The 24,046-nt window shown below is 36.5% G+C and overlaps 1 protein-coding gene across 1 annotated transcript in view; it reads right to left on the bottom strand.

The window, feature by feature from the left end:
* Positions 1 to 24,046, bottom strand: part of pard3aa (par-3 family cell polarity regulator alpha, a) — a 753,733-nt gene that overhangs the window by 173,754 nt on the left and 555,933 nt on the right. The window contains exon 18 of the mRNA XM_079805963.1: positions 10,872 to 11,000. Within this exon, the coding sequence (XP_079662089.1) occupies positions 10,872 to 11,000 (129 nt within the window). The remainder of the gene's footprint in view (positions 1 to 10,871; positions 11,001 to 24,046) is intronic.

Consider the following 24,046-nt stretch of genomic DNA (forward strand, 5'->3'; position numbering starts at 1 on the left):
ATACCCGTAAATTCAAGCTTCGCCTTTGGCGTTTTAACACTCGATGGCACCGTGTCGAATGTGGACGAGGTCGAACTGGAAGCCATGTTAATCTTGGACTAAATCGGCCACCGTAGGAGTTAAAACGAAATCGGAATTGAGAGGAACAGAAACAAAAATTCACTGGATGGTCATATACCTTTTCACCACTAGATGGGGGAAAATATCACACAGTGTAGCTTTAAAACAGGCATTACAATCGCATCCAGATGATCTCGACATCTGGGGGCGTATTACAGAAACATCTTAACTTTAGAATCCTATCTTATCTGTTTAGTAACCATGGCAATTTCAGTTAGGACCACATTTAGAACAAAGGCTATTACAGAATGACATTTCTTAAAGGGTTAGTTCACCCAAAAATGAAAATTCTGTCATTAATTACTTACCCTCATGTCGTTTGACACCCGTCAGACCTCCGTTCATCTTCAGAACACAAATGAAGATATTTTAGTTGAAATCTGATGGCTCTGAAAGGCCTCCATTGGCTCAATGCACGGTTCACTCTCAAGACCCTTAAAAGACACTAAAGACGTCGTTACAAAGTCCATCTCACTACAGTGGTTCTAAAATAACTTTATGAAGCGACAAGAATAGTTTTTGTGCGCAAAAAAACCCAATCCGAATCATGATTCGACTCACTGATTCATAACGCTTCGAAGCTTCATGATGCCGTGTTTTGAAATCGTCATCACTATACAAGTCGTTATTTAGGGTTTTTTTGTGATGACGATTTCAAAACACAGCCTCATGAAGCTTCGAAGCGTTATGAATCAGTGAGTCGATTCAGCGGTTTGAATCGCCAAATTTCAGCAGTTTGGCGGTTTGACACGCGATCCGAATCATGATTCGACTCACTGATTCATAACGCTTCGAAGCTTCATGAGTGTTTTGAAATCGTCATCACTATGTAAGTCGTTATTTAGGGTTTTTTTGCGCACAAAAACTATTCTCGTCACTCCATAAAGTTATTGTAGAATCACTGTAGTGAGATGGACTTTGTAACGACGTCTTTAGTGCCTTTTAAGGGTCTTGAGAGTGAACCGTGCATTGAGCCAATGGAGGCCTTTCAGAGCCATCAGATTTACACTAAAATATCTTCATTTGTGTTCTGAAGATGAACGGAGGTCTTACGGGTGTCGAACGACATGAGGGTGAGTAATTAATGACAGAATTTTCATTTTTGGGTGAACTAACCCTTTAAGGACCGTCTCTAAAGTTACATACGACATTGGTATACACATTTCTAACTTCAATAGCATTTGAACGGAATTTGTAAAATGTGTGCATCAAACACCTAGATGAACACTTTACAGTTGGTTTTGATACTGTAAGTCATTCTGTTCAAATGCTATTGAAGTTAGAAATGTGTATACCAATGTCATATGTAACTTTAGAGACGGTCCCTAAATTTGCGTATACTTTACTTTTTTTTTTTTTTTTGCAAAAGGCGATTTATAAAACAGGCTTTAACTTTCAACAGAGCTTCAATTTCTGCCGTACTGGAATTAAAAGCACGCCGTTGTTTCTCCATTTTGATTTTAGGTTTACCTCAGAAGCAGTTTGCGCGTTGTTGGTTGCTAGGTAACAGACCTGACAGTTGATTACCGAACTCGATGGAGAGGGTTAAGATTTCCTAACTACAGATAAGATGAGATTTTGTAAAATAGGATAAGAATCCTAAATCAAGTTAAAGCTACACTGTGTGATATTTTCCCCCATCTAGTGGTGAAAAGGTATATGACCATCCAGTGAATTTTAGTTTCTGTTCCTCTCAATTCCGATTTCGTTTCAACTCCTACGGTGGCCGATTTAGTCCAAGATTAACATGGCTTCCAGTTCGACCTCGTCCACATTCGACACGTTGCCTGTGGGATATTCTGTGCGCAGTGGGATGGTTGGAACTCAACTGGCCTAATTATTCGGCTAGAAAGAACTGCAGCTAATCCAGAGTGAACTTTGATGATAGTAATGTTTATTCAGTCATCCAATTGCAAGGCATAAACAGGTTTGCGTGGATATGTACATAAATGTGGTTTCTGTGAGAGAACAAATAAGGATGGTAAATATACATACACAGTTAAGAACTGTATAACTATACTTATAAGTTACATTTGTATAATGTAACCGTAAACCAGAGCTTATTGTACCATATATAGGCGCTAAATGCAGCTGCATTAAAAGGAGCGGAGCTGCCGTTGCTAGCAAGCGGTGTCCGGTTACAAACGTGTGTGCGCAGCTTTAACGTTAGCACTGCCATGCGCTCTGTATAACAATTGTTAATATGCCGATCAGACCTGATACATATTTCCATCAACATACATTACAAGCAAATATTTTCTATAAACGAATAAACATTGTTGATAACAAAATAACTGAATGATTATTCAAATAGGTGAGCATTACGCTATTGTATATGTTGACACAAAAATACTTCTGAGGTGACATCAACTGAATTACGCGATGACACACTCTGAAACACATCTACAATGACAATAACTATTATTACTTACAGAGTTATTAACGCACAGAAATACCACACAAGGAAAAACAGACTTTTGAGGAATAAACAAGCCAGGAAAACTCCGTATAACTGTTACTGGAGCTGCTGAGATGAAAACTCTCTGCGCATGCACCAGACAAGTCTGAACAAGTTGACGCGCACATGCGCGAGGCAGAGAATTTTGTACAGTGCCATCGAGTGTTAAAACCGGTTAAAACGCGAAAGGCGAAGCTTTACGGGTATGTCCCTCTTTGGCTAATGTACTTTCAAGATGGAGGGGCAACATGGTGACCACCGTTAGATCCCATTACCTTATGTATTTTCAATGGCATATTATAAACTTACGAGAATACTTTATTACTTGAAAGAAGTAAATATAAATTAATGAGCACATATATTTTTGAAAGAACTAAGTGTTTTTAGCTAAGAATAGACAAAAAAAGTTACACAGTGTTACTTTAAGATTTGCTTCTGTAATACGAAATTGTGAAAAATCCTAAATTAACTTATCATATCTTAAGTTAAAACCTAAGATAGAAACCGTCTATAATACGCCCCCTGATTCCCCGGTTCAAGAGGAACAACTTTACACTCATGTTTGACCATCATAAAGTGTCCAAACACAGTACCTTTTGTCTTCAAATCTAATTTTGTCCTTGAAAAGTGTGCATGTGCTATTAGTCACTTAAATTAAATGTCACTTGGTTTGATGTTTTGTTATCTAGTGCAATGACATTCACACATTTTTAAGTGTCTCGAGAGTTCAAATGCCTTTTTAAGGCCACTGTACAAGCTTCATTTTGTAATTTTTTCCTAAAAATAATTACTTAAAAGGAGATGTCTGATGCTATTATCATGCATTCTGACTTATTTACACTGTTAAAGAGTTGATTCTCGTGCTAAACATGGACAACATTTCTAAAAAAATAGTTGGACGTATGACGGAGTATTTCGGAGTATTACACTCTTTCAGGATTCAAAGTTTTTTTCGAGTATGACCCTGTATGATGTCATAAAGGGGGGAATTCCTTATATGGGCACTTCTCCCAGATGAGCACATACAAACACACACACATCATCCAGAGTGAGAGCAAGAGCGCGTCCATTGTGTGTTTAGACATGAGATCAACAATGTCACTAAAGAAGTGTGTGTGTGTGTGTGTGTGTGTGTGTGTGTGTGTGTGTGTGTGTGTGTGTGTGTGTGTGTGTGTGAGGGAAAGATCACCTTGTTCAGCTTCACAAATAACCCAGCGTTAAGGGAACAGGATGCAGTTTGTGTTTCAGGAGTTCTGCAAGTGTGTGTGTTTGTTCCCGGTCATGAGTGGAAACCGCAGGCGTGAGTGAAACTGATCAAATGTGTGTGTTTTGTTGGCAATCGGCGCGTAAGTGCATATAATGTGAACAACACCAACGTATAGAGAATCGAGTTATCCGGGGATAATGCCATGATGTGTGTGTGTGTGTGTGTGTGTGTGTGTTCTCTTTAGCTCCGCCCACTGCACGCCTCCACGCACTCGGCTGTTTTCTGAAAGAATCGGTACAGCGTATCTGTCTTTTATAAATATGATAAAACTAAAGACTCTTCTGAGATTTGAAGGATCAACACTACTCTACAGATCCTCAAGATTAACATGAGACCGGCAGAATCTGTGTGTGTTGTGACCCCTTTGACAGGCTCAATGGACAAACATGCCTCTACTTAAATTTTTGCAAAACTCTAAAAACGCACTATACATTTCACTTAAATTTCAAGCAGTAATGCCAGTTAAACACCAACAACTTGTATTCCTTTTCACACAAATTATGATTACACGGGCATATTTTTGATTGCTAAAGACTTGTGACCTTAAAACACTTACTATAGTGAATTACTTGTAAATGAATACATTTTGAGATTTGCATCCCTTAACCAGCTCTATATGTTTGGCTTTTCATTCGTTGTAAATTCGCTTAATTGCTCACGATACAGCAGTGCATTGTGGGTACAAGTCCCGAGAACACGAGTCACAATAAAAGAGTTTGTAGAAGCAAACTAAAATGGCTTGTTGCTTTAGCACGGTTGCTTTTATCTCATGTTTGGATTAGCTAACACTAGGCCTTACTTTGGCACCACTCATGGGACATTTCACTGCCACAATACAGACAACAAGCAACTTTCATCTGATCTGGATAAAACTGAACACGCTGTTAGTGCCACTCACTGGACATTTCATTTAGAAAGTGCTGCGAAACGTGCAAAAAGCAACTGCATATTATTTTTCTTTTTTTTATCCACAAACACATTTTTCAGTTGTAAATGGGGCTCATAAAAAGACAAGGATGTCATATGTGCATGAAGCATATGCATATTCAAACAATCTGCATTAATATGTTCTCAAACGGCTTGTAATCAAATATTCAGGAAAAAACGACAATATATCCCTTATAAAACTGTTATTTGGCTTCAAACTTTAAGCCCACTTAAGGTCATACTGATTGCTTTTATAGAGATTTTTTTGCGTTTTTAAGCATTTTAGACAGTCAATAGTAAATGTATGCTTTTGCAGTAACAGATATGTATACACATATTATTTTAATATTGACATTTTTTCATATTTTAATATACGAGAATATGCACACTGCACTTTTTCGTACTGCAAAAGCATATATTTACATATATTAGTGCTGTCAAAACAATTAATTGCGATTAATCGCATCTAACAAAGTTTGTGTTTATAATATATGTTATAATATTTCAAAAAATATGTGTACAATATATATATATATATATATATATATATATATATATATATATATATATATATATATATATATATATATATATATATATATATATATATATATATATATATATATATATATATGAATATGAATATTATGTGTGTTAAATTATGTGTATACAGTATATGTGCGCACGCACACACACACACACACACACATTTTAGGACTGTCAAATGATTAATCACATCCAAAATAAAAGTTTGTGTTTACATAATATATGTGTGTGTACTGTGTGTGTACTGTGTATAATTATGAATACACACATATATGTATATATTTAAGAACTATTTGTATGAATATACTGTATATATGTTTATATAATTTACATTATATATAAATATAACATTTTCTTAAACATATACATGCATGTGTGTATGTATGTATATATACATAATAATTATTATACACAGTACACACACACACATATATATATATATATATATATATATGTATAATTTTATGTAAACTTTTATTTTGGGGTGATTGATCGTTTGACAGCAGTAATCTAAGTCATACAATATTGCCAATATATGAACATAAATAATAATACATAAATGAACATAAATAATTATGCATATATATATATATATTCTATATTCACCCATTTTAATAGCATTACTGCTGAATGATGTCAGTATAATATGGGTATAAATAACAAATATCTGTATAATATCAATGTAAATGTGCTTAATGCACAAACATTTCCTTCATTAAAGTTTGGAATGACATGAACTCTTCCTTTAACATCCCTACGACCATCAGCCTAAAACTAATAAGCAGAAGAGGATTCTGGGAGCATGAAGTCATCCAACAATACGCCAGCATATGCGCTAAAGCCAGCGCTTCCGAGTCGTAGATGAATTTCATAAACATCCTTGAGGGTCAGGTGTGCTAAAAAGCAGGCTGTGCCCTCCCTGCCAGAAATAGATAGGCTAATGGTGGCGCGTTATGAAAATTAATCTAGCCAACCTTTGCGCTGCCTTCTCTTTCTGGATCACTAAAAGCCCCTGTCAAAACGTCAAGTGGAATTAACGATCGGTCTTGTCAGGGGAAGGCTGCGTTTGGCCGCGGCTCATCTCGCGTCCTCCTCTTCCCGGAGCCCCGCGGCTTGTTTTAGCGCTGCTGGATACATCACCTCCAATAGCCATCAGTGGCACCTATCACCTGATCTATAATTTCATAAGTGTGTAGAAATGGCCTCGTCCCTGTGCCTCGTATAATCAATCAAAGCCCTTGCTCGTGCACACACACGGCGGTCTAACCTGTAGCACCGCGTGTAATAACAACCCTAAAAATAAGGCTGTAATTGATTTTCCTAGCTGTCAGTTTCCCTGGTGAGAGACTTTGAATATCGCATCACCGTGAGCCGGCCGGGCAGATTATTATTATAACAGACCCGATTTCCCTTAAGGATTCCCTGCTATCAACTCAAGGAAAATGGCAGGGGTGAGAAAAGGGAAAAAGAAAGATAACAGAGAGCTCCAGCGCGAACTAACTAAACAATAACGAAAAGGGCAATGTGGGAAATATGAAAAACAAATCCAGACAAATGACTGTAAATAAGAGCAGGGGTTAGCGAACGCCGTGCAGCCGGCCAGCGCTTATCTCCCGACATTGCTGCTGGTTTTCCAGGTGGTCGACACATAAGAGCTTTGGGGAGAGCTGGCAATGTGTTGGGCCCGCAGCCAAAGCCTGGTTCCCAGTGCCCATAGAGGAGAGTGTCAGAAACAAGACAAGCGCTTAGAAATGGGGTTCAGATGTTCCTTTGAGTGGACGGCAGGCTTATTGTCATCGCAGGGCCTGAGCGATGCCTCTGCTAAAGACGGGATTGTGCCTATTGTTGCGTTTCAATTACGTGGCATATCCAACAGAGGCTTGACAACAAAGTTCATTTGTTTTACGGCTGTGTAAAGTGAAGGCAGATCCAAACATACATTTTAAAGCCATTTTCTACAAATGCATGTGAACTTATCAAAAATACAATAACACATTTTCAACATCATTACTACAGTCTTCAGTGTCACACGATCCTTCAGAAATCATTCTGATATGATCATTTGATTTATGATTATTATCAATGTTGGAAACAGTTGTGCTCCTTTAGATATTTGCGGAAACGTGACACAATAATATAATGTGACTTTAGACGGCGTTGACGACTTTAAACTTAATATCTGTCAATATTGTCAATCAAAAATACAGATTTATACAGGCCTATATTATTATAATGTAAATCAGCTGTTTTCTATGTGAATATATAGTAAAGTGTAATTTATTCCTGTGATCAAAGCTGAGTTTATCATCATTACTCCAGTCTTCAGTGTCACATGATCCTTCAGAAATCATTCTAATATGAGGATTTGATGATCGAGAAACATTTATGATTATTATCAATGTTGAAAACAATTGTGGTACATTTTGATTTCAGAATTCTCTGATAAACACAAAGGTCAAACGAACACCTATTTTATTTGAAATAGGAATGTTTTGTAACATTCCTGAATAAAATTATGAATTTCTTTTTTTAACAAATAGCATATATTCTGCCAAAAAAATTTGGCACATAAACCAAGTTTAGTGATTTATTCTTCCCCTTAAAATATATATTTTTAAAAATCTAAAATATTTTCCTCATATTTTTAAGGTTTAATCTAACCTGTAGGGTCATTAAAACATACAAAAATATCCCCTCTAGAATTCTAAACTGTATATATAAAATAATCAAATATTAATAAGTAGTGCTTTCAAATCGATTAATTGCGATTAATCGCATCTAACATATGTTTTACACATTTTAAAGCCATTTTCTACAAATGCATGTGAACTTATCAAAAATACAATAACACATTTTCAGCATCATTACTGCAGTCTTCAGTGTCACACGATCCTTCAGAAATCATTCTGATATGATCATTTGATTTATGATTATTATCAATGTTGGAAACAGTTGTGCTCCTTTAGATATTTGCGGAAACGTGACACAATAATATAATGTGACTTTAGACGGCGTTGAAATAGTGCACAAGCAATATGTAGAACTTTTTTGGACATTTTATGGTGTTGTTTGTTATATTTCGCATGGAAAAGAACAGCACTAACATTCTGCGAAATATCTCCTTTTGTGTTCTAGAAAACGGGAACTCAAAAAATAATTAATAAGCAGAATGTTCACGTTAATTGCTGAATTCCAAACAGTGAAACTTAATATCTGTCAATATTGTCAATCAAAAATACAAATATATACAGGCCTATATTATTATAATGTAAATCAGCTGTTTTCTATGTGAATATATAGTAAAGTGTAATTTATTCCTGTGTTCAAAGCTGAGTTTATCATCATTACTCCAGTCTTCAGTGTCACATGATCCTTCAGAAATCATTCTAATATGAGGATTTGATGATCAAGAAACATTTATGATTATAATAAATGTTGAAAACAATTGTGATACATTTTGATTTCAGAATTCTCTGATAAACACAAAGGTCAAACGAACACCTATTTTATTTGAAATAGGAATGTTTTGTAACATTCCTGAATAAAATTATGAATTTCTTTTTTTAACAAATAGCATATATTCTGCCAAAAAAATTTGGCACATAAACCAAGTTTAGTGATTTATTCTTCCCCTTAAAATATATATTTTTAAAAATCTAAAATATTTTCCTCATATTTTTAAGGTTTAATCTAACCTGTAGGGTCATTAAAACATACAAAAATATCCCCTCTAGAATTCTAAACTGTATATATAAAATAATCAAATATTAATAAGTAGTGCTTTCAAATCGATTAATTGCGATTAATCGCATCTAACATATGTTTTACACATTTTAAAGCCATTTTCTACAAATGCATGTGAACTTATCAAAAATACAATAACACATTTTCAGCATCATTACTGCAGTCTTCAGTGTCACACGATCCTTCAGAAATCATTCTGATATGATCATTTGATTTATGATTATTATCAATGTTGGAAACAGTTGTGCTCCTTTAGATATTTGCGGAAACGTGACACAATAATATAATGTGACTTTAGACGGCGTTGAAATAGTGCACAAGCAATATGTAGAACTTTTTTGGACATTTTATGGTGTTGTTTGTTATATTTCGTATGGAAAAGAACAGCACTAACATTCTGCGAAATATCTCCTTTTGTGTTCTAGAAAACGGGAACTCAAAAAATAATCAATAAGCTGAATGTTCACGTTAATTGCTGAATTCCAAACAGTGAAACTTAATATCTGTCAATATTGTCAATCAAAAATACAGATTTATACAGGCCTATATTATTATAATGTAAATCAGATGTTCTCTATGTGAATATATAGTAAAGTGTAATTTATTCCTGTGATCAAAGCTGAGTTTATCATCATTACTCCAGTCTTCACGGTCACATGATCCTTCAGAAATCATTCTAATATGAGGATTTGATGATCGAGAAACATTTATGATTATTATCAATGTTGAAAACAATTGTGATACATTTTGATTTCAGAATTCTCTGATAAACACAAAGGTCAAACGAACACCTATTTTATTTGAAAGAGGAATGTTTTGTAAAATTTCCTGAATAAAATTATGAATTTCTTTTTTTAACAAATTGCATATATTCTGCCAAAAAAATTTGGCACATAAACCAAGTTTAGTGATTTATTCTTCCCCTTAAAATATATGTTTTTAAAAATCTAAAATATTTTCCTCATATTTTTAAGGTTTAATCTAACCTGTAGGGTCATTAAAAACATAAAAAAATATCCCCTCTAGAATTCTAAACTGTATATATAAAATAATCAAATATTAATAAGTAGTGCTTTCAAATCGATTAATTGCGATTAATCGCATCTAACATATGTTTTTGTTTATATACATATTGTTATATTTATATGTATTGTATATATGTACATATATATGTATACACACACACACACACACACACACACACACACACACACACACACACATACACTATGTAAACAAAAACTTATGTTAGATGCGATTAATTGCGATTAATCGATTTGACAGCACTAATAATAATTTAATAACATAAAAATAATACATTATTTTACCTTCATTATATTATATACATTATTATTATTTCTAATTCAAATGACTGTTCTGCTTTTACTCATCGTTGTGTCAGAGAGAGAAAAGAACGTCTGCCTAGAAACAATGTCTATAATAATTTGAGAGACAGGGGAGTGAAGTGGCTAAAAATGTGTCTCACGCTGTAACAAAAATAAAAACATCCATTTCATTCAGTCCCTCACTAAGGGCCTCCATTTAGCCCAAAAGAACCTCCATTATCAGGTCGGCTCCTTCCGTTCAGAAGCACAAAAGAAACAAACAATCCATACATGATCAATTTAATGTACCGTTATAAAAGCTCTTGACCGTTTACACCAATGACATCTAAGAGCTTTCCCAGAACTTTTACCTCCCAGGACGCCATTTACTTAATTAGACAGTTTGCTAATTTTCCGGGCAGCGGTGGTTAGGCTTAATTGAGAGGCTTTTTACGAGGACCAGGACGCAGACGCAGACGCTCACCTCTCCTGTTCTAGCCTCATTCTCTGCATCTCCTCTTCAGTGGCCTGAGTTTCCTCCATCTTGCTCTTGCTGGACCCCCGCCGCTCCATCTTGTCTCCTTGCCTCTCGTCTTTGCGGTTTTTGCCAAACCTGTGGCGGCAGAGACAGAGTGTGGGATGAATTAAGACGGACTTGTAGATTGTTTGTGTTTGAGACGGTTAAAGGAGTAAACATTTCTTTCTTTCTTCCTCGTTTCAATAAGAGCACTGGGATACCTAGAGGAAATTAAACTGTCAGAATACTTGACATATCAAAAAGAGGAACGGCCAAGTATGACAACTTTAGATTCTACACATCCATTCCGTTTTCCACAAAACGTCTGCAATATAAAAAGTATCATCTAATCTTAAAAAAAAAAGAGTAGCAAGTATCTTATATAACACTACTGTTCTCTAACTGATATAAAGTCACACTAGTAGTGTCAGTCAATGATAACTAAAACAATTGGAAATTATGCAACAGTATATACAGCTTGACAGAATCCATTCCAACTTATTTCACAGGTGAACGAAAAACTTGATTCACCAAATTTTGCTCATGCTTGAAGGATTATTGAAGGTTCAGTAGAAGCTAATCTCATTCAGCAGTATTTGTGGCAGTATTTTGTTGATTACCATAAAATTAGTTTCAATTTGCCCTTTTCTTTACACAACAACAACAATAAATCTGGGTTAGAGTGAGGCATTTCCTACTGAAGTGAATGGGGCCAATCCATAAACGTAAAAGTAGTAACGTCTAATCGATTAATCGTGATTAATCGCATACATACATATATATATATATATATATATATATATATATATATATATATATATATATATATATATATATATATATATACACACACAAACATTTATGATAGATGTGATTAATCGCGATTAATCACTTTGACAGCACTAGTTAAAATACTCACTGTTTCAATAGTATAGCCACAATGCATGTTTACACGGTTTTAATGTGAAAAACTGTTTACTTACATTTTCTGTCCAAAATTACATCCAATTTTACAAGCAATTTACCATGACAACAAAACACCATAAGCCTTATAACTTAATTTTTATTTAATGAAAACGAAGGGTGAATTCAAATGTATTTTTTCTTTGCTCATCAACATTAAGGTGCATTCACATCAGCAAAACTTCAACGAAATGTTTGATTTATGTTTGATTTAACTTTATTCACCAAATGTTACTCATGCTTCAAGGATTAATCAGGGTTCAGTAGAAGCTAATCACATTCAGCAATATTTGTGGCAGTATTTTGATGATTACCACAAAATTTGTTTCAATTTGCCCTTTTCTTTACACAACAACAACAACAATAAATCTGGGTTACAGTGAGGCATTTACTACTGAAGTGAATGGGGCCAATCCATAAACGTAAAAGTAGTGCTGTCAACTCGATTAATCGTGATTAATCGCATCTAACGTAAACGTTTGTAAATGTATATGTGTGTGTTTTCTATATATACATACACACGCATAAACACATATATGTATACACATACGTTTATGTTAGATGTGATTAATCACGATTAATCTACTTGACAGCACTAGTTAAAATACTCACTGTTCCAACAGTATAGCCACAAAACTGCTTACTAACATTTTCTGTCCAAAATTACATCCAATTTTACAAGCAATTTACCATGACAACAAAACGCCATAAGCCTTATAATTTATTTTTATTTTAATGAAAACAAAGGGTGAATTAAAATTTATTTTTTCTTTGCTAATCAACATTAAGGTGCATTCACATCAGCAAAACTTCAACAAAATGTTGTGTGTCAGCTTGAGAGAATCCATTCCAACTTATTTCACAAGTGAACGGAAAACATTATTCACCAAATTTTGCTCATGCTTGAAGGATTATTGAAGGTTCAGCAGAAGCTAATCTCATTCAGCAGTATTTGTGGCAGTATTTTGTTGATTACCATAAAATTAGTTTCAATTTGCCCTTTTCTTTACACAACAACAACAATAAATCTGGGTTAGAGTGAGGCATTTACTACTGAAGTGAATGGGGCCAATCCATAAACGTAAAAGTAGTAATGTCTAATCGATTAATCGTGATTAATCGCATATATATATATATATATATATATATATATATATACACACACACACACACACACAAACATTTATGATAGATGTGATTAATCGCGATTAATCACTTTGACAGCACTAGTTAAAATACTCACTGTTTCAATAGTATAGCCACAATGCATGTTTACACGGTTTTAATGTGAAAAACTGTTTACTTACATTTTCTGTCCAAAATTACATCCAATTTTACAAGCAATTTACCATGACAACAAAACACCATAAGCCTTATAACTTAATTTTTATTTAATGAAAACGAAGGGTGAATTCAAATGTATTTTTTCTTTGCTCATCAACATTAAGGTGCATTCACATCAGCAAAACTTCAACGAAACGTTTGATTTATGTTTGATTTAACTTTATTCACCAAATGTTACTCATGCTTCAAGGATTAATCAGGGTTCAGTAGAAGCTAATCACATTCAGCAATATTTGTGGCAGTATTTTGATGATTACCACAAAATTTGTTTCAATTTGCCCTTTTCTTTACACAACAACAACAATAAATCTGGGTTAAAGTGAGGCGCTTACAACTGAAGTGAATGGGGCCAATCCATAAACATACAACTAGTGTTGTCAAGTCGATTAATCGTAATTAATCACATCTAACATACAAGTTTGTAAACATATGTTTGTGTGTGTTTTCTATATAAACATACATACACACACACATATATATACACAAACTTTTATGTTAGATGTGATTAAATGTGATTAATCGATTTGACAGCACTAGTTAAAATACTCACTGTTTCAATATTATAGCCACAATGCATGTTTACACGGTTTTAATGTGAAAAACTGCTTACTAACATTTTCTGTCCAATTTTACAAGTCATTTACCATGACAATAACACGCCATAAGCCTTATAACTTATTTTTTCTTTAATGAAAACGAAGGGTGAATTAAAATGTATATTTTCTTTGCTAATCAACATTAAGCTGCATTCACATCAGCAAAACTTCAATAAAATGTAGTGGCTGAAGAAGGTCCATGATCAATAGTGTAGCGATGTATGAAACACCACTTACTTCCAAACTAGGCAGCTTTATATTGTTGAACGTGATGAATTCACATGTTCAAAGATCAACAAACATAAATCTGATGCACAATATGCGTGACGAGCACGACCCCCATTTTGCCTGAGGAATTTCGTTGTACAAAGGTACATGTGACACCATTAAGCCCCAAATGCTGTCAGGTGAGCCCTTTAAAGGGTTAGTTCACCCAAAAATGAAAATTCATTAATTAGTCATTAATTACTTACGCTCATGTCGTTCGACACCCGTCAGACCTCCGTTCATCTTCAGAACACAAATGAAGATATTTTAGTTGAAATCTGATGCTGAGAAAGGCCTCCATTGGCACAATGCACGGTTCACTCTCAAGACCCTTAAAAGGTACTAAAGACGTCGTTACAAAGTCCATCTCACTACAGTAGTTCTACAATAACTTTATGAATCGGCGAGAATAGTTTTTGTGCACAAAAACCCCTAAATAACGACTTATATAGTGATGACGATTTCAAAACACGGCCTTATGAAGCTTCGAAGCGTTATGAATCAGTGAGTCGAATCAGCGGTTTGAATCGCCAAATTTCAGCAGTTTGGCGGTTTGACATGCGATCCGAATCATGATTCGACTCACTGATTCAGAACGCTTCGAAGCTTCATGAGGCCGTGTTTTGAAATCGTCATCACTATACAAGTCGTTATTTGGGGTTTTTTTGCGCACAAAAACTATTCTCGCCGATTCGTAAAGTTATTTTAGAACCACTGTAGTGAGATGGACTTTGTAACGACGTCTTTAGTGCCTTTTAAGGGTCTTGAGAGTGAACCGTGCATTGTGCCAATGGAGGCCTTTCAGAGCCATCAGATTTCAACTAAAATATCTTAATTTGTGTTCTGAAGATGAACGGAGGTCTTACGGGTGTCCAACGACATGAGGGTAAGTAATTAATGACAGAATTTTCATTTTTGGGTGAACTAACCCTTTAAGGAGACTGACAACATTAACTATCACCCGGCTTGGCAGTGACTTTGTAAAGGAATTCACAGGAAGTGAATAAGCGGAGCGTTTGAGATGTCGAGTATATACATATATGTGTGTGTGTGATATCAGTCCCCAAAGACATTATCAGACTAACTTCCTCAACCTTTGTCCCCTTCCTGATTGAAATCTTAAATGGTTACACTGTCCTGCCTTTGGGCAGGATGTGGTATAGACAGGCTTCTCGGTCAACGGGACAACATCGTGTGGTTATCAACAGTTGCCCTTTGGGATTCAAAAGGGCTCCAAGGCATCTCAAAATACTGTCATTTCCTGCACACTAGTAGCTCTGGCTCGAGGGAAGGCATGAGGAGGTACAGATTGTGGTCAGTCTTCCAGTCAAAGCAAGTCTCGCAACATACGTTTCCAATATCACAATCATTCTTGGAGAGTTTTTGTGTGGGTCTTATGCGGTAAATAGAATTACTAGGGGGCGATAATCAAACTTTGTACAATAACAGAGAGCCAGGCGACAATATGAATTAGTGCCTCCAATAAAAGTCCATTTCCATTCAATGAAAGTAATCTTTTTCATTGACTAAGTTGCTTTCTCGTGCGGCTCCATTGAAATGTTGCATACACATTGATTATGAAAATTGGATTACCAAAGAAAAACTCTCTTCAGTAGTCAGTGAATGGAAGTGCGATGGCACATGCCATTAATCTGATTTCTGCAGCATAATAACCACCGTAACCCATGTTTATTTTCTGAACTCTCTTGCCAAGGTTCACCGGAGACCCTGAAAACACAAACGTTCCCCCTAACAGAATTACCTCAGACGGGGTTGATTTAGGTCCACCGGATTGAATGTATTCATGAAATGGGAAACCCAAATATGTTTATTGTTCTACTTTACACATGTTGCTCGAATGACTCGTGGATCCAACACAGGATTGTGGGAGATATTCTCGTTTGGTTACATAAGCGGCAAACTTTCCACTTTTGTCCCTTCGATACTGTACATTACCTGATTAATTAATCAACAAATGGCCCGGGTCTCGGCATAAAAGTCCGCCGCACGCATGCTAATAACAGCGAGGCTCAATCTATCACAGCTCTCGCTGACAACCCACCGTACATCTCAAGGACTTTTTCATTAACTCTCCTTAAATAATCTTCCTTTTCACCATGTCTCTCTCTCGGCAGCCCATCCCTCACTTAAAATGACACGTGGAGAGATATGCCGAGAGGGAGGTGAGGATTTCGGAGGCTAATCGATGGGACTATTTCAAACTTCTAAGCTCGACGGCACACAAACAAGTAAGGCTGAATGGCTCTTTCAAAGCATTGTGGACTAAAATGAATGCTAATTCTCTAACCCTTCCAGTGAAACTCCTGTGGGAGTCGACGTCTATTTGCAGATGAAATGGACCACGGCTGTACTTCTAACCCTGTCCCTGGGGAGCAAGCACGGTATTTTATTCATCTCTACAATGCCTGAGGCTTTAAGCGTAATTGTCATTAACAAATGGAGACTGAAACTACAGAGACTCTGTAATGAACAGCAAGAGTTTTAGTTGATGCGCAGACTACTTCTGTGACCTTCTCTCCCGGTTCATGCCTTTCATTTTGCTAAACATCGAAACTAATGCACTCTGGCATGATCCCTAGACCTCACATTCAGTGTGTTTTCACGATCAATCATCTTTACAAGAACCTCTTGTAAAACCCTCAAGAATTGGCTTGACGAGAACAATATTTGCTAGTCGTTGACAGGTGATATTAGAGGGGCATTCTCAAATTTAGATATAAGAATTACATAATGAATGGACAAATTTAATATTTGGATATGTACAAGATAAGATTTAAACAGTACTGTTCTTCCCAGAAGAGAAATATTGTACATTTTAATGTGTATATCTTCTAAAAGTGGACAACAAACAGCAACAAAACTCCCAATTTAGATTTTATGGGCTAATAGAGAAATTACATAAGCACTTACAATTACTAAAGAGATTAAAAAAAAAATTGAATGTTGTGGAAAAGTTCATTTATTTCAGTAATTCAACTAATATATTATATAGACTCATTACATGCAAAGTGAGATATTTTTAGCCTTTATTTGTTTTAATTTTGATGATCATTTTGTATTTATTCATTTATTTGGATGGGACAATGCATATTGATGAACGTACAATATAAGTTGACGGATTTAGCACAAAGCTAATTTCCATCCGTATGGCTTGCAGCTTATGAACACCCCAAATTCAAAATCTCAGAATATTCGAATATCACATGAAACCAATAAAAAAATGTTTTTAAATTCAGAAATGAAATGTATAATCATGCATATGTACTCAGTAGTTGGTTTGGGCCTCTTTTGCCTGAATTACTGCCTCAGTCCACTCCTGGTGAAGCTCCTCCACACATTTGAATGAAAAAAAGATCAGGTTGAGTGAATGATTCAATGACTCACTAGATGTATCAGCATTTTTTCGAACAAATCTTTTGACTGAATGATTCAATGACTCACTCACTGGATGAATCAGCATTTTTTCGAACAAATCTCTTGAATGAATGATTCAATGACTCACTCACTGGATGAATCAGCATTTTTCGAACAAATCTCTTGAATAATGATTCAATGACTCACTCACTGGATGAATCAGCATTTTTTCGAACAAATCTCTTGAATGAATGATTCAATGACTCACTCACTGGATGAATCAGCAATTTCCCACACAAATCTCTTGAATGAATGATTCAATGACTCACTCACTGGATGCATCAGCATTTTTTCGAACAAATCTCTTGAATGAATGATTCAATGACTCACTCACTGGATGAATCAGCATTTTTTCCGAACAAATCACATGAATGAATTATTAAATGACTCACTCACTGAATGAATCAGCATTTTTCAAAAAAATCTCTTGAATGAATGAGTCAATGACTCACTCACTGGATGAATCAGCATTTTTTCGAACAAATCTCTTGAATGAATGATTCAATGACTCGCTCACTGGATGAATAAGCATTTTTTGAACAAATCTCTTGAATAAATTAATCAATGACTCACTCACTGGATGAATCAGCATTTTTTCGAACAAATCTCTTAAATGGATGAATTAATGACTCACTCACTGGATGAATAAGCATTTTTTGAACAAATCTCTTGAATAAATTAATCAATGACTCACTCACTGGATGAATCAGCATTTTTTCGAACAAATCTCTTGAATAAATGAATCAATGACTCACTCACTGGATGAATCAGCATTTTTTCGAACAAATCTCTTGAATGAATGATTCAATGACAAACACATTTTTTAACAGTCACTTATTGCCACCAACTGGTGTAACAAGTGCTATGTTACTTTTGAAAATGTAATTTACTCCATTTTGATCATAGATATCAGTGTTTATATGCAAAATATACTCTTTTATCCCAGTATTTCTGTGATAATTTGAATATTTGTAACAAATAATGATACTGTGTGGTTGAAAAGACATGACAGCTGCTCTCTCTGGATCAGCGGGACGCAGATATGAATGTTCTGGTGTGACTTTGTCAAAGGTTTAATAGAGAGAGGCGAATTGTTGTCATTTAGAAATGAGATCGCTTGGGTGTTTGAATCGAGATCACAATCTCTACCGCCTACTGAGACGGTCTTTGTTCGAGTTTGGTTGTTGTGTTTACATATTTTGTAGGCCAAAAGTCCTGCTAAAATTCTAAGACCCCTAAAAGGACTCAATTATGAGACGCTATTACATAGTGTGAAGAATCAGAAAACGTTTTTGCCATGCGCGGCCATGTCCGACCTCGACACAACTCGGCCAGGGCAAATGATCTGAACAATGCCTAATAGCTTCAACAGTATTCTCCTGTCTATACTACACAGAAACAGAACAAGCTGAATGGCACCGACATAATTAAGTGGTAAACGAATCCGAGACAGCACAATAGACAGCCATACATGGAGACAATGTTCTTTGTCCTTTTGTTCTTCAGCTGAATGAGCTTGAATCAGAGCTATTGGTTTTGGCTGGGCTGTGTTGCCGAGCGGCTGGCAGAGCTTCAGCGGGTCAGAGTCAATGTCAGCAGTAATAACGCCGGCCGGATGGAGCTGATCTGGACTCAGCAGTAGGTGAACAGTCTATTTGTCGAGAAGTTTTAAAGCTGTTTGCTCAGGCCCTCGGGGTCAGTTTACCGCTTACTCACACCATCCTATTGCACATGGCTTTGTGTTAGTGATACAGAGGTTTCGATGCATCAAAGATGATGACAAATATAACCGTTTTTTCAAAGTTGCAAAGTCCTAACAACCACCCAGAACACTTTAGCATCCGCACAGCAACTGCCCAGAACACCTTAACAATCTATACATGTCCTAGCAGCCATCCAGAACACCTTAGCAACCACATATCCATTTCCTATAAATTGTCCAGACCACCTTAGCAACCATCTCTAAATGTCTAGCAATCACCCGGAATACATTAGCAACCGCGTAGCAATGCCCTGACAACTGCCCAAAAACCTTAGCAACCATATGGCAACCACCCAGAACACCACAACATCCGCACCTTAGCAATTATCTAAAAATGTCCTAGAAACCACTCAGTTCATCCTAACAAAAACATAGCAACGACCTGACAACCACCCAGCACATCTTATCAACCATATACACATTTATTAGCACAATCCAGAAAACAAGAGCAACCACATAGCAATGCCATGGCAACCACACAGCAATGCCCTAGCAACCACCCAGCAACCGCATAGCAACATACTGACAACCACACAGCAATGCCCTAGCAACCACCCAGCAACCACATAGCAACTTACTGACAACCACACAGCAATGCCCTAGCAACCACCCAGCAACCACATAGCAACATACTGACAACCACACAGCAATGCCAGAACACCTTAGCAACCATCTAAAAATGTCAAAGCAACCATCCAGAACACCTTAGCAACCACATAGCAACGTGCTGATAACCACCCAGAACACCCTAGCAACAATTATAAATGCCCTAGAACAAATTGGCAAACACATATGCCCTGGCAACCACACAGAACACCTTAAAAACAACAAAGCAATACCCTGGCAACCACCCAGAACACCTTAGCAACCACCTAAAAATGTTTTAGCAACCATTGAGAACACAAGAGCAACCACATAGCAATGCCCTAGCAACCACCCAGCAACCACATAGCAACACCCTGAAAACCACCCAGAACACCTTAGCATCTACATACTGTAGCAATTGTCTGGCAACCACTTAAAACACCTTAGCAACCATCTAAAAATGTCAAAGCAACCATCCAGAACACCTTAGTAACCACATTGCAATGTGCTGGCAACCACACAGAACACCCTAGCAACAATTAAAAAATGTCCAAACAACAATCCAGAACATGGCAAACACATATGCCCTGGCAACTACCCACAACATCTTAAAAACATAGCAATGCCCGGGAAACCACCCAGAACAGCTTAGCAACCATCTAAACATTTCTTAGTAACCATCCAGAATACAAGATCAACCATATAGCAATGCCCTAGCAACCACCCAGAAACAACATAGCAACGCCCTGGCAACAAACCAAAACACCTTAGCATCTACATACTGTAGCAATTGTCTGGCAACCACCCAGAACACCTTAGTAACCACAAAGCAATGTGCTGGAAACCACCCAAAACACCCTAGCAACCATTAAAAATGTCTTAGCAACCATCCAGAATAACTTGGCAAACACGTATGCCCTGGCAACCACCCACAACACCTTAGAAACCATCTAAAAATGTCTTAGCAACCATTGAGAACACAAGAGCAACCACATAGCAATGCCCTAGCAACCACCCAGCAACCACATAGCAACACCCTGAAAATCACCCAGAACACCTTAGCATCTACATACTGTAGCAATTATCTGGCAACCACTTAAAACACCTTAGCAACCATCTAAAAATGTCAAAGCAACCATCCAGAACACCTTAGTAACCACATTGCAATGTGCTGGCAACCACACAGAACACCCTAGCAACCATTCAAAAATGTCCTAGCAACAATCCAGAACATGGCAAACACATATGCCCTGGCAACTACCCACAACATCTTAAAAACATAGCAATGCAATCCAGAACACCTTAGTAACCACATAGCAATGCCCTAGCAACCTCCCACAACACCTTAGCATGGAGCATTTCCCAAAATCATGGTATTACCATGGTCCAAAAACATGTATATACAACAAAACCCTGCTACTTGTTAGTTAGTGTTATCTATAAATTAATTCACCTTACTTAACCCGAGTTAAGTAACACAATAGTGCTTTCTGTATGCCATTCACACACACTGCCACTGACTTCATCATAAAGTGTGGTCTCCAGTTTCCAGAGCACAAAAGTACAGTTTAATGGGCCATCACTAAGCATCTCTCCCCTCTGCTCCTCTGACAGCCATGAGTAATGAGCACCTAAACACCTGCCGGCTTCAAAACACACACTCAACCTCACACACCAGCCACAGCCAGACACACTCTCACACACACACGTTTGTTGTTATATCATGGAGGGACCTCCCATACACTTCTGCTGTTTAAACCAAACCAATTATAATTACTACACCCCTTCCTCACGGCTTCTGGCATTTCTTATACGAGAAGTAAGACGTTTGCCATGTTCGGAATAGCACATTACCATACCGTTCGCACTATTTCTGAACTATGTAGTATGCATACTATGCAAATTTAGTGGGTCACTGACTCTCTATCTGATTATCATCTGTTTACACAAAGCTGTTATTGACCCCAAACTTTGGTAGTGTATGTATTTTTCTTTAAATAACACACACACACACACACACACACACACACACACACTACAACCTTATGTTTCTCACAGTAATACGCTACATTCTGCACAATATTCTAGTATTATTTTCTGAACCTATCCACTTTTTCTCCCGTTATGTATCTATTTTCTACATTGGGACCATAAGGATGAAACTCGTACAGTGTTTATTTATTTATTTATGTCAAAAATGTCCTAGAAATCACTCAGTTCATCTTAACAAAGCATAGCAACGACCTGACAACTAAGCAACCACATAGCAACGCCCTGGCAACCACACAGCAATGCACTGACAACCACCCAGAACACCTTTGCATCTGTCTAAAAATGTCAAAGCAACCACCCAAAACATCCTAGCAACAATTAAAACTGCCCTAGCAACAATCCAGAACAAATTGGTAAACACATTTGCCCTGGTAACCACCAAGAAGACCTTAGCAACCATCATAAAATTTCTTAGCAACCATCCAGAACACCTTAAAAACAACATAGCAACACCCTGGCAACCACCAAGGACACCTTAGCAACCATCACAAAATGTCTTAGCAACCATCCAGAACACAAGAGCAACCACATAGCAATGCCCTAGCAACCACCCAGCAACCACATAGCAATGTGCTGGCAACCACCGAAAACATCCTAGCAACCACAAAAAAATGTCCTAGCAACAATCCAGAACACCTGGGCAAACACATATGCCCTGGCAACTACCCACAACACATTAAAAACAACATAGCAACACCCTGGCAACCACCAAGAACACCTTAGCAACCATCAAAAAATGTCCTAGCAACAATCCAGACCAAATTGGCCAACACATATGCCCTGGCAACCACCCAGAACATCTTAGCAACCATCCAGAACACAAGATCAACCATATAACAATGCCTTAGCAACCACCCAGCAAACAACCATATGTTTCTCACAGTAATACGCTACATTCTGCACAATATTCTAGTATTATTTTCTGAACCTATCCACTTTTTTTGTCCCGTTATGTATCTATTTTCTACACTGGGACCATAAGGATGAAACTCGTACAGTGTTTTTTAAAATTATTTATTTATTTTATTATGGGTACTTTTGGTTCCCAGAACTTTAGACAAAAGATCATGAGTAAACACACACACTCCAGTTCCACCTTCAGCACAGAACCACAGATCTGACTCAATCAAGGCCTCGTACAGGAGTAACCGCAGATGTCAAGGTAGGAGGCAATCGAGCTTTAATGCTCAACAAAACGTTAGTTTACCCGAAGGACCATGCGATTATACTCAACCGCCCACGTCTCCAGCTGAATAATGCCATCTCCTCAATCACCAGCGCTGTCAAATCTAACATTTCACCACACAAAGCAATGCATTACAATGGCCTGTTTACACTACGGAGACGCGGCATGGGGCGTCCGTGTCTACAGCAATCGCAACGCTAAACATTTTATGTATTGCAATCCCAAAACAATGTGTCATGTGATGAAATGAGTTTTGTTTTTGGTCTCAAAAAGATAAAGGTTTGTGACCTTTCATGTGCAAATATGCATTTGATGATGCTGAACATGGACCAACCCCAAAAACAATTAGCGCTGTCAAATTAATGCGATTAATTCATTTATTTGAAATTGTTTTAGTTAAATTATTTATTTAAAGACAGCAAGTTAAAAAATAAGATAATAATGCATGTATTGTATATAGTGTGATTGATTATTTTAAATTATTGATAATTTTTTTATTAAAATTGTATTTTAAAAAGCAGTAAAAAATAAAAATGAGGATATTTAAATATTGTATTTTAAATTATTTATTTTATTTAAATTCTTTTTTAAAAGCAAGTTAAAAATAAAAATGTGATTAATTATTTTGAATTATTATTATTCTATATTATTAAAGAAACAAAGTTAAAAAAATACTTATTTTATGTATTTATTTTATTTACATTATTGAACAAAAAACAGCAAGTAAAAAAACTTTCAAAATGAAAAAGTAACAACATACACCGACCAGGCATAACATTATGACCTATAATAATGTGTTAGTCCCGCTTTTGTTGCACTGTGGATGAAATTGAGATGCTCTGTGTATTCTGACACCTTTCTATCAGAACCAGCATTAACTTCTTGAGCAGTTTGAGCTCCAGTAGCTCGTCTGTTTGATCGGACCACACGGGCCAGCCTTCACTCCCCACGG

This window comes from Gobio gobio (assembly GCF_949357685.1).
Source record: "Gobio gobio genome assembly, chromosome: 23".
Classification (NCBI taxonomy): domain Eukaryota; kingdom Metazoa; phylum Chordata; class Actinopteri; order Cypriniformes; family Gobionidae; genus Gobio; species Gobio gobio.